Below are 13,381 nucleotides of genomic sequence, written 5' to 3'. Positions count from 1 at the left end.
TATTTCTAAAGAGATGTCAGCGAGGGAACAATTCAAGCATACTGCCACTGTTAAGCCATATAATCACCAAATTGGTCTTTACGAGGTTGCTGTTGATAGACCCTGCATTTCTCGACCCAATGTAACATTTCATGAACTTAATTTGGAGCAGAAGACATGCACATGTGGTGAATGGGCGGTAGACGGCTTGCCTTGCACGCATGTAATAGCGGCATGTCATTTCAGGAGAAATATTCCAGACTCATTTGTGCCTGCAGTATTTACTTTAGACTATTATAGAATGTGTTATGCAGGTGACCTCTATCCTGTGCCAACCGAAGAACATCATCAGAATAGTGGGGTAATTATCCTACCACCCTCAAATGCGCGCCGCAAAAATCACAGAGGACAACAACAAAGAAGTAGGTTTCAAAATGAAATGGACTATGGAAAACGTTGTCGTCGTTGAAGAAATTGTCAGGAAAATGTTGCGTTTTTTTTTTCAATGTTGCATTTTTGTTTCAATGTTGTCAGAATTTTCATGTTGATTTCAATGTTGCGTTTTTTTTTTTTTTGAAAATTTGTTGCATTTTTTTTAATTCACTGGCTATGAATTCAATTTTGATTACAATTGGTTTTTACTATTTCTCCAAAAAAAATCACACATTTACTGGAATATATGCCACACTGCCACAGTACCTATGCCAGCTTATATAAATTATAAAATTAAAAACTATTATATATGCCATAGTACATACACACGTGATACGCCTGCATCCATTTGAATACATACATACGTGATACGCCACATGTAATAGAAGCCACAGTACATACATACGTGAAAAGTGAAAACATCAGCTGTGCATTGATTTGTTTATTTCTTTTTTGAAAAGTATGCATTGGTTTGTTGATATTCTTGTCCACTACTCCATTCCTCGACATTTTTGTCCATGCATTTCATTTCCTCAATAAAGTGAGCTATGTTACAACCTTTTGACCTTTTTCAAATTCTTTTTTTTTTCGGTGATGGGGCCAGGTTAGGGGAAAGATGGCAGATATTGTAATGGAGGGCAAGCCCATGCCCTGACAAACTATTGATTGATTCCTTTAAATATTGTAATCAAAACTACAAAAGCCTCGCCTCCCTATATATGTACTACACAAAGAATAATGTATCCAGGTTGCTCAAAAAATGTGCTCCTTACTAGTTGAAGAACAAACGTTTCTTTCTGGTCTTACTTCTCTTCTCGCCAGCCTGAAAATGTCACATTAGCATTAATAGTTGGGGAGGAGAGAATTACAAAGCAGGAAAGGAAAGTACTACATGGACTCTCATTTTATACTCCAACTTTTATTCCCTTTCACAACTTTTATGTACACTTTTATGTGGACCCACATAATAAAAATAACCTATCATTGTTTGTCACACCATAGAGTAGAATTTGGGAGGGCAGAAAAGGAAAAAGTTCCCTTCAATGAAACAAAAGTAGTTGGGGAGAAAAGGTACAATTATGATAAGGATGCACATTTCACCTTTGGAGAACCATAATTCAAAATTTTGATTAAAGAAAGATATATTATTTGAACCTTTGGGAATACAATATTTTAAAATAATAATAATAATAATAAAGAAGTTATACCTTTAAGATGAAATATTTCATGATGAGAACAATAGCATCCCTACTGGAACTGCAAAATGATAGATATAAATGTGTTCAGCAAATATGAGAAGAAAATAGTCCTAGAAGAAGGAAAATTAACAGATGAAGCTGCAAGTATGATCAATGAAATTTCAGGAAAAAGAAACTCTACTCAAGTATGATACACTTAAACCAACTAAAAACTGCCATGTTTATTCTTGTTTAATGATTAAGTTCATTCATATCAATCCACTGGAACTATTCATTTCAGGTATGAAAATGCTAAAGGCAATTTCTAATGTACAGAAAGAAACAGTACACACAGTCCAACACAGCGAGGAAAAAATGACTTACTAGCTAGTAGCATCATTTGCCTTCAATAGGCGTTCTTCCTCCCGGCTATCAGTTATTGAGAACTCTCCAGGACATCCATATGGAATAGAAACCTGGCAGGGAATTAAATTCAAATATGAAAAATGAGGCTCCAGATCAAATTAAACAATATGCTTGTTTTTTCATTAGTAATGAATATTATCCACAAAGGAACTAAAGTTCTTGAAAAAGGTGAACAAAAGACTTACAAGGAGATCAAGTTAGAATCAATATTGAGTAAAAGCTATATCTACCACAAGAATATGCATAAGCTCCATGAAGACAAGATTTTATCACTTAAATAATATAAATTCATAATACATGGAGATGCAGAGACAAACTAAACAGCCAACCACAGACTACTAAGACTCTTACCCAAATTGAGTTTGGTACATCTAGGTATCAAAGACCTGAAGGGCTGAAGGAGATATCAGTTGCTAAGCTTAGGAAAAAACTACTATAACCAAAACAATTTCCTTCATTTATTTTAACCACCTAGCCCAAAGAAATATTTTATGTGCGTCCAATTTCAGCCACATTCTGAGGCTGATACATGGATCATAAATTCATTATCACAATGCCAATACATCCAATGAGATCAAAGTAATTTACTATGGTTTAAACAACCAAGTTTTCCTACAGTAAGCAGTGAACCTTCAAATCATGTGGGATGAGGAAGGTGACATTACATAGCAATAACACAATGGTGTAATGAATAAAAGAAGAAAACAGCCAACATTCAAATAGAAAGAGTTCCACTTATGGTCCATGAGTTTCCCCGTCTCAATGCTAAAATATCAAAGCATTGCACCCACAAGGCCTTCTAGACTTGTATGAGACAAGAAAAACACGTGACGGGTAAGAACACATACCCTTATAGATGGTGAAAATTTCTCAGTAACCATAACACCAATGGTCCCACTAGACTTGATACTAAAGCCATCCCTCTTTATAGCCAAGGTAGCTGGCTCCCATATGTCAAGATAGCCTGTCTGGAGAGTAAAAGAAAAGTAAGAAAAGAAGTACATCAATAAGCAAGGTTTTTCAATTAGTGAATATAAAATGACTTTCCAATAAAAATGTGGTAGTCAATTAAGAAGAAACAGAAAGCCATTAAATTTTCCTACCCACAAGTATACTTCAAATGAAGCATGACCACTCTGAAGTGTTCTCTCTATGCAATTTTGCATATCAGGATCTGCCAACAAAAACACAATCAACATGCGAAACAATATACGCGCATTTTGCAGTTTAGAATCCTACATCAGATAAACAATGTTTAATCATCCATATGAAACAAAATACACGGTGTTTAAAAATTATTTTGAAAAGAAAAAAAAAAAGAAAGAAAGAAAGAAAGAAACATGATTATAAAAGAAGAAAGAACTAGAGACAACTTGTTTCTCAAAGAAAATTTTTGAAGCCAATTTCAAGCCAAATTCCATGGCCCCTGAAACTAAGATAAAAAAGGGTTATCTAGCTCCTATGTCTCCTCATAGTTCTGGTTAACCAATAAATCAACAATGCCAATGAACCTCTGCTTGTACATTTATACTTCGACTTTCCTCTCAAAAGCTTCTAAAAATTAGGTGACCTATATGATTGCTTATTAAAATAGTATTATTTCCATTTTTATAAGATAAGCAATAGTGTATTGATCTTTTATAGGAAAGTGCAAATAATTTCCAAATATATCACTCTAGATGCTTGCACTTAATAATGCAAGCATTCAAACCTCAGTTAGACCTTGAACATGGATAAATGTGAAAATTACCACAAGTAATTTTCCTGTGCTCATTTGCAAATACCTTTACCGCTTCACCCTGGAAATGAAGAGAGATGAAGTCATCTTAATAAACCTCAAGCAATGTAAAGATTTTCAGGTGCAAACAATTACTCCGTATCTCACAAAATTTAAGATAGATAATTTTCATTCGTTAGTACTGCATAGTAAGAAATATTTTCATTATTAGCTCAAGACTTCAGTTTTCATGATTTCACTATAAAACTAGGAAGTACGAAAACATTTCCCATTTATATCAAAACCTATCACTTGGACAGTAAATATAAATAGAACACAGTTAATAATTCAGGAACCACACATGTACCTGCATTCTTTATTCTTTCCCAAATTCTTTTTAACACCAGGGAGAATTTGGATTTGGTGTGAAATGAAGAAGTTAGTTTCATTGATGAACTTCTGCAATGATTTAATTTTTTACAGCTACTTCCATTTTCTCCATTAAACATTTTAATTGAATCTATTTATGTCAAGCAAATGGATTAAATAGAGAAGCAGTATATAGGATTCAGGACAATTACCTTCCGTTTCCTATCATCTAGTGGCTGTACTTCAATGGCAAGGTATGTATCAACATCATCAGCAGTAACAAGATATACAGGTTGTTTGGCCTCTGCCATCAACAATATCATATCTTCAGGCATTCAAATGAAAAAGAAAAGGATATGGTCAATTGAAAAGAACAAGAAATATAAGCAGAATACCCTCTATGTAGCTAAAAGATCCATCTTCCTTATGCCGGACCCACTGTAAATTCAAACATGAGGCAAGAAAAACAAGAATAGATTCCAATAAATTTCTATCATTATATTGGTTGAGACTTGAGAGTTTCCAGGGTAATGAGAATAGTATGAACTGTATCAACCATCAAGAACAGTAATCAAGATAGCACAATAAGAGCCTAGAAGAAGCACCTCAAAAATGCAACTGGTTGTTCCATTAATAGAGTAGCCAGACGCTTGAAGTTCTCGTCCTGGATAAGCTTCACCTGCAATTTGGAGACCCTCTATTGCTGGTAAAGGATCATCATCTGCAGCTGATTAAGGCCTTCACTTTAGATCACATCTAATTGCAAGATCCTCAACAACATAAGTAATAAGGAGTTAAAAAAGAAACTCTCACCTTCTGAGAAAGAGGATGTAGGTTCCTCCAAAACAGGAGGTAAATATGGGGAGTAGGTTGAGATTGGATCCTCTAGTGCAGTTGCATAAGGAGAGCTTTTAGAAGCCCAACTGACTGAGGGTTCTCTATCATTTTGATTTATCTCCATGTCAGGATCATCTATCCCATTAGTGTTGCTAAGTTCACTAAATGTCACTTGTTTATTTGGTATTTCTTCACTTTTTGACTTAGAAACAGATTGGTCCTGGCTGACATCAAGCTGAGTAGATGCATCAGGGGGCACAGTATTCCTGCAGAACAAGGTTAATCCTGTGTAAATTAACAAACCATTGAGAATTTCAACAAAGAGTGGAGGTGTATGAATCATGTATCCAAGATTAGGCACAAGGAGATCAAGAAACATAAAAGAGAAAAGGCAACTAAAATAATCCTCCCTCTGATACCCTATCCTACACCACTTAAATGCAACTAAATAATATGCAACAAAAACTTTGAAAGGAAAGCTAAGCTCATTCAAGATCATTTATCACATGTTTCCTGTAAAGAAGATTAATTTCATCATATTTGAATGATTGTGATGAGAAGGGATCATTTTTTTAATTCAAAGGCAACATGAAATGCATTATTGATTCCATTCAAGTATGAATAAGCTACAAGGAATGTACAATTGAAAACAGAACCCACCACCAAAAGCAGGTTGGGATTGTACAAATCAGTTCACAGTAGCACTCTTCATTTCACCAGGCTCACCTGCTCACAAAAGGCGAAAAACTGCCCAAATTATTTCCCTCCATGCCGTTTGTAGCACCACTAATAATATCATAGGGAGGATTCCCTGATGGATCCCAAGCTCTTCCTGTCTGAGGGTCTGAAGAACTAGGTGCCGTTTCATTAGAATGCCTTCGTTGTGGTACCAGTTCAAGCCCATCTTTAATCTGGTAAATTTTTTTTTTATTATGACATTCTAATCAATATTTATATTTGGTCAAACAGTATTTCATCAGTATTACCACAGCAGAGTCAGAAGGTGAAAGAGCAAAATTGGAGTTGACGTCAGAAGACCACGGAGTCATTTGAAACTGAGACTCCTTTAGCTTCGCCTATGATTCCAAGAGTAAAACATTAAACATATTCAAGAAGACTCAGCACATTGAAAATATGAAACACCTCCCCAGAGTCAACAACACACCTCTGTAATAAAAAGCTTCTCCTGCAAATGTCGGAACAGAATCTGCAAGAACATTGTTTTGTAAGTAGCAGGTAAAAAGACGCAGGAATTTTGTGGAAAATCAAAAGCTGCAGATGTTCTCCACAAGAATTAATCAACAAAAGCATCATGTCATGTACAGTTCTAAAACGTGAGCATCTTAACGATAATATAAAGTTTATACGGAGTATTATCTTGTGATGAAAATACGATGCCCTATATAACATGGGCATTAGTTAAGATAACTGAGTTCTGTCTTCCTTAGCTTCAACCTATAGAGCTTCCACAGTAGACCTCTTTAACACATTAAAACCATTCTAGTCTAAGCCTTACAAGGTCAAGTAAACCTCTCTCTCCTATTTCTCTAGCAAACTTGCTTCCTACCTTAACTTTGTTTGAGACATTCTTTATAACATTACTTTTGCTAAGTGTGTGTGTGTGTGTGTGTTTGTGTATAAAAGTCATTTTTAAGTTCCAATGGGCGAAGACCATTTAATTTACCCAGTACAAATTAAATTTTTACACAACTTTTAACTAGTCTGTCCTCTGTAGTTTTAATTTGGTGCTTCAACCACCATTTGGTAACTGGTTGTATACGGCATTGAAACAAAAATGAATTACTTTCCAACAATGATTGTTGATATTAAGTGAAGCACCCAAACACATTCACTCATGCATATTTAAATGAAAGATGAAACATATATCAAATTGTTGCCACATTTTGACTATAGGCTTCAAAACATCATCTTATTTGTTTGCCCTAACTAAAGGAAAGAAGTATATAACCCCGGCAAGTTGCAGTATTTTTCTTTGATAAACAATGGATCCAACAAGAAGCAATGCTTCATAGGAGAAATTCTTAGAACGTAACATTTATCCAACAAAATCCCTCGTACAAAAATTAAGAAATGTATAAACTACAGAAACCAGATTTTTTAACCTGAAGCATATCACTATTGTACTAACCTTGATGTTTCCAACAATTGACTGAGCATCAGGTAGAGGCTTAAGTGAATACTCTGCAAGTAGTGGTAATAAAGATGATACGAACGTTGTTCTTTCTTGTTGTGCAGCCTGAGATTGATAACATCAACCTCAAAATACATTAGTTGATAATAGAAAATCAACTGTGCTAATATCTTTCAAAAAATCAGCCGATGACAAGATAGTTACTGGGATAGATCATTTCTAGTAATTAAGAAAGCCATAACCCCTAATAAAATCCATTAACAATAAATCATGAATGATGCACAACTTTCAAATGTATCTCTCCCCGTCTCTCTTCTGGAAAGAGATATGAAGCTCAGTGAAGATACTAACTGGAAAATTTGCAATCTTTGTAACTAGCTTAACATAAACTTGGATTATAATGAAAGCAACCAATTAACTAGTAGTTTTTTGTAGGTATATCTAATTAAGTGCTTATTTCAAGAATAACGCTGTAGTATTGCCCTAAGAAGATTGTGCAAACTGTGCAAAAGACCTGTTACAGTTTTGAATAGCTGCACTTTTAGTTTTTGCTTTTGCTCATCATGGACATCTAATTTAATTTTGGCAGTTCATTCACCATCTTGGTGCCCCTTCATCTTTGAAAAAAATAAGAAATAAAAAATAAAAATTGCCAGTCAAAATAGCTAAAGTTCAAATTCAAATTAGAAAACATATAGTCCCCCTCCATCCACTACTCCCATTTTATTGGCCACCTTTTCTTTTTTGCGGCTACCCAAAACATTGACCGAACTCAAATTAGGAAGGACCTTTAGTTCAAAGTTTCTTATAAAGGTCTTCACATTAAACAATATTTCATGCATTTAATGCAAATAAGGGATCAATGGATCATTTTATCAAAAGTTACAAGAATAAATGCATGTAATGAAGTTTCCCCTGATTTGTGTGTCTGGGTAAAGGGCACAATAAAAGAGAGCATACTCCACCTGCAATGCATATGCAAGGCGTATATTTTCTTCAATTATATCTTGTCTATAAGATATTGCTTTGGACGCAGCATCAACCAGATCCTGTTGCTGTTGGTCAAAGGCCTATACCATGAATTGATTGAAAACAATTTTTAGCAATTTTGAGAGCAAAGAATGGTGAAATGTGTTAAGAAGGAAACCATAGAGGCTCTTCGTACCATACGCATATAAGCAATACGCTTTTCCAAAACATATTTCTCATTGCTTATTTGTGCTTCCTGCAACAACAAACACTTAATTTAATCACAATGAAATAGTTAAAATAATCATGGTGTTCAATAAAAGAAAGGCACCATACTTTGACTGCGTATTCCCCAAGAAGTTTCCTCAGTTGTGAAATTTCTTGTTCTTGATCCCGGATCTGCAGAACAATATCCTATCAAAAGCATCAGAAAATGACACAGACAACAGGATTACAAAAAACTGGCACGTATGATTAGAATAACAACTTTTTAACACTGTTGTAAAAATCGGCCTAGGCGGCCGCCTAGGCTCTAGGAGCCCCTAGGCCGAGGGGATTTCAGGACTAGGCACCCTCGGCACCAAACTCAGCCGAGTCAGCCGAGTTTTTTTTTTGCAAAGTCAGGATTTTTTTTTATGGCCTAAGTAAATGAAAGGCAAAAAAAAAAAATTATTTCTGTGACTAGGCTCTACTTTATATACTTTAGTATTTATGCCTGAAGTAAATGAAAAGTTTCTATGCTTTGGTATAGAAACTTTGAAGTAAATGAGAAGTCTTTTATGCTTTGGCATTGAAGCCTAAAGTAGATGAAAGGTCTTTTATGCTTTGATATTAAAGCCAAATAAATAAAAGGCAAAAAAATTATTTTTTATATACCAAGGCGGTGACTAGGCGCCCATCCACCTCCCGATGAGCGCCTAGCGCCTTTTACAACCTTGCTTTTTAAAACTAACAAGTTCATTAAAAGCACCAAGGGGTGCATAAACTTGCATTTCCAAGAAGAATAACTTATTTCTATCATAGATAAGGCATACCTGCTTCATGCTGTTAGCATTACTTTGTTCAGCTATTGGCATCAACCCCTGTCCGGATACATTGAGCGGTCTATCTCGTTCCCCTTCTGTTTGGTACCTACCTAAGCCAGCTTAATTGTCACTTTCTATGTTTGTATCAATAACTGAAATTATTCACTAGAACATCCACAGCAACAACTTTTTTCAATTTTAGACCTTCATATATCCATTTAATCCAAAGTTATCTATGGGAAATAATATCTCCTTATATACCTGCTAGGAGAAAATGATGATGCAGAAGGCAATGAAAACTGAGAGAACCCTGAAGGATCCGATGACGCCTGACCACTACCAAGCACTCTAAGTGTGCCATTGACATTGTCAGACTCTCTACGGCTTTCTCTGTGTGTTTGTATAGTAGAGTCTATATCATTTTGAACAACATTATTAGACAGTGTATGTCTTAGAGTATTATCAATGTTTCTAGGCCCATCATTTTGATTTCTGAAATGTGAATTTGACATAAATGCTCTATCTGGCAAGTGATGGTGGACATCCCATGGTTCAACTGAATGGGAATTCTCACTTTTCAGCTCATCTGATTTCTGTTGAAGAAGGTGAAGATACCAAATAGTGTACATTAAAAAAATAATATAATTCAGATAAGGAAAAGAGAAGCAACGGTCCACCCAAAAAAAATGCCTCACACACAAACAAAAACAAAACAAAACAGAAATAAAAAAATATTTTTAAAAAAAATAGCAATCATTGAAAGAAACGGTTAATACAGCTTGGCCATCATTGAATCTTAGTAACAGAATACCAACATCATAAAACTAAAATATAAATTGAATGAAATGAGACATATGTTTTTTTGTCAATGTAAGAATATATATAAGTGTAAACAGCACCAACATAGCCCATACATAGAGAAAAATAAAAAACCCAAAGAAACTGCAATGACCGTAAAAATAAAAAATAAAAAATAAAAACAAGCCAGGAGATCCCTGAGAGTCTGAGACCCTGACACATGATCTTTTGTTCTATAGTCCAATCTCTATTCACAAATAACTTTATCTGGTAATTGTTAAAGAGCTCACTCTTATTCTTGGCCATGCATCAGGGAATACTCAATGTGTCCTAATAGTGATGGAGTTGCTACCCCATTTTGGGAATTTAGGCTCAGTTACTAGGTTCTACTAATTAACCTTAAATCTATGCATTAGGTCACTTCTACTGCATATTTCGGAGTAGATTGTTTGTTTGAACTTAAAGTCTAGCTTTGAGATTCTGGCTGCTGATTAGCAGGTGCTTATGGTCAATAACTTACCAGAGGAGGTGCTGGTTTCTTGGCTTAAGGGAGAGTTTATTCTTGCATAAATGATAGCTCAATGGATTTAAATCTTGCATAAATGATAGCTCAATGGATTTAAATCAGTCTTATATAACCAGTTTATTATAACTGAACAACCCGAGACAAAATCAAGATACAAGTCCATGCAAGCTAAATCTCACCATCTCTCAACAATGTCAATGACTTGGAAACACTTTAGAATGGAAATCAGATAAATCACATGTATGAATTTTAAAATTGTTACTCCAACAGTGCTACCTGCATAAACATAAATGCAGGCATTCCTTTTCTTCTCTAAATGAAAAATGAACATGAATAATATTTCCAGAAGAGGATGACCAAACACAGTGGAAGACTTGGAAGCAGTCAAGAGTAATACAATGGAAAATGCAACTCATAATATCAAAGTCGATATGAAGAATTCTCATCTGCAGCTACTTACATATTTTTCAAGCTCCTGAATCTTTTTTTGAAGCTCAGATCTTAGTCGATAATTCTCTTCCACCTGTAAGCAACAATTTAAGATAAATCAGTAAATCAAGTTAACCACTATGACTAATAGACAAAATGACTGATCAACTTTTCCAAGGGCATAGAGATTCCAATAAACAGGGATCAAAAGTTGGAACTACAGGGCATAGAGATTCCAGCATTGTTTGAATAACTAACATTCTGTATACACATGTGATTGTCAACATAACATGAGAGAGATTTCTCATGTACTAATGCCTTGGCAGAAAGACAGCCCTATCCCAAACCTCAGAAATTAGAATCCTTGCCTGAATCAGTAGAATCCTAATTCATTACTAGTAGCCACTGTATCTCTTCATTAAAGTTTGAAAGTTCAGTAATATTTGAATATATACATGCACAAGAGAAGGAACTAGAGTAAAACACCTGTTGCTTAATAGTAGCTTCAGCTGCCTCTACAGCTTTCATAACCTGAAATAACCCATCGCTGTTGTTCCCACTGATGTGGCCCGAATCGTTTATGTGCAAACCCGCCAATTTACTCTCTAAACTTCCTCCTCCATTTTCCATCTCTCTCCACTTTCAACCTTCAATTTTTTTCCATTTTAGCCACAAATTATTCATAAGAAAACACGAACAATTAATTCCATCAACGCACAGAAGCGCATACATATAAAAACAACAAATAATCATTATAATACTATGCTAATGAAATGAAAAACAGGAAAACCCTAGAAAAAGACAGATGAGAAGTGTTTTCCCTCAATCGCCATCTATTTACGTGTACATACGTGCTCGGCTACTTACAGAGAGAGGAAGCAGATTGTGAAAAACCAGCGATTGAAGCAGATTCCGGTACCGGAGAAAAACAAAATACGTATTGCAGAGCTTGAGAGACGGCGAAGATTGATTGGGAGGACTGAGTCTTGTAGAACGAAAACTAACGTGAAGAAGGGGTGTTTGGGCGGGTCAGGTTCGAGCACGCGGGTCGCTCTCACGCTCTCTCTGTCTCCTTCTCCGTTGTCGTCTTCCTCCTCCTTGTGGCTTCACTGAATTTTAAATATAATGACAGAGAAGACCCGCTGACTATTTTATTACGGTGCCTCTCTACTGCTGGGCGCTGCCGTATCAATTGTTCTTATCATTTTTAAAGTATATATAATATATAATTTTTCTTTACAAGTTACTATGATGTTTGATCTATGACATTCCAAATTTAGGCATTGAAAATTCATTTAATTTTATATAGTCAATATATGACTTTTATGGCCAATATTTTGTAGTATAGTTGCACCAAATTGCACTCTCATATGGGAGATTGTGGATTCAAGTTTCACTGAAAATTTGTTATGTTTTTTTGATATGAACTAGTTAAAAACTTAAATTAGTTTACATCATTGTTGTCCTTTGTCAGCTATGGTTACAATGATAATTTCACCCATGACACATTTTTAATAGTAGTTGCGGTATTTCTTGTAAATTAAATAAGATTTGTTGAAATATTGAATGTTAATTTATCAATTTAAAATTTTAAATATATGTGACATGTAAATAAGGAGCAAAATATAGAGGCATTGTTTTTAACCTAATATGAACTTGCAGCTACATTTGAAATGTCGGACTAATTTAACCAAGTTTCGATCAAATATTATTTGAAAAACCTATCATGCAACAATTATTTTCAAATTGTACACATATATACAATATAAGAATTTAAATAATTTGTTTGTATAAACCGTTTAATTTGTTCTTAATTGGTAAATAGTAAGTAATATTGTATGATTGAACTTGAGTAACTATTTTTTAAAATTAGACATTGGTCTTTCAATTAATGAAACATTGTTATGCTTATGGATTGACGTTGATGAAAAACAATTCAAATAGTTGTGCATTACCAGTACTTTGACCAAGTCTTTGGTAGTTTGGTACAAGTTGAACAAACATTTTTAAAATTCGACAATTTTATGTCAATTTTATTATACTTTAGTACAAATGTACAATTTTGATTACTTTTGTTACCTAACGGTTGACCCGTATTGACCACTTGGCACGACAGTTTTATTATGCATTTTTCCTTGACCGAAAAAAACATTTGTAATTATTTTTTAATTTATGTTGATAAATTAAAAATTACTAAATATAAAATTTAGCCTAATCTTTCGTTTTTTATGGCACTTTAATAAAATCTGCTAAAATATTGTATTCATTATTTGAATAAAATAATACAAGTATTGAAATTATCATTTTAAAACAATTCTTCTATATGTATTTTATACTATCAATAATGTATTGGATGATTTGGATCTAGTCCCATTGAGCATCTAATGTATAAAAGTTTGCATTTTTTATTAACAAACCTTTAGCTTAAGTGTCTAAATGCCAACTAATAGACATATTAGTAAGGTCAATTTCCTGACCCTCTTGTGTATTAGTCTAATATTAGTGTAATTTATGAGCGATAGATGTTCATAAACATTTATCATT

At 34.3% G+C, this 13,381-nt stretch overlaps 1 protein-coding gene across 5 annotated transcripts; it reads right to left on the bottom strand.

Moving 5' to 3' along the window:
* Window positions 1–818: 818 nt before the first annotated feature.
* LOC116019713 lies at window positions 819–11,937 on the bottom strand. 5 transcript variants are annotated; one of them, XM_031260011.1, is made up of 22 exons: window positions 11,705–11,937; window positions 11,324–11,484; window positions 10,869–10,931; window positions 9,346–9,677; window positions 9,094–9,190; window positions 8,396–8,473; window positions 8,256–8,315; window positions 8,056–8,160; window positions 7,088–7,195; window positions 6,104–6,145; window positions 5,925–6,014; window positions 5,665–5,849; window positions 4,915–5,204; window positions 4,707–4,828; window positions 4,497–4,539; window positions 4,314–4,405; window positions 3,766–3,814; window positions 3,119–3,189; window positions 2,864–2,983; window positions 1,974–2,065; window positions 1,620–1,668; window positions 819–1,234 (listed from the first exon to the last, which is right to left on the bottom strand). In XM_031260011.1, exons 2-22 carry the CDS (start codon window positions 11,465–11,467, stop codon window positions 1,184–1,186), a joined length of 2,283 nt encoding a protein of 760 aa, XP_031115871.1. In that variant the 5' UTR covers window positions 11,468–11,484; window positions 11,705–11,937; the 3' UTR covers window positions 819–1,183. The 5 variants fall into 5 exon arrangements, with proteins under 5 accessions (XP_031115871.1, XP_031115872.1, XP_031115873.1 ...); XM_031260012.1 differs by having other exon boundaries at window positions 4,707–4,822; XM_031260013.1 differs by having other exon boundaries at window positions 8,396–8,458.
* Window positions 11,938–13,381: the final 1,444 nt, after the last annotated feature.

This window comes from Ipomoea triloba, chromosome 5, assembly GCF_003576645.1.
Source record: "Ipomoea triloba cultivar NCNSP0323 chromosome 5, ASM357664v1".
Taxonomy (NCBI): Eukaryota; Viridiplantae; Streptophyta; class Magnoliopsida; order Solanales; family Convolvulaceae; genus Ipomoea; species Ipomoea triloba.
This window is presented reverse-complemented; position numbering and strand designations above follow the sequence as displayed.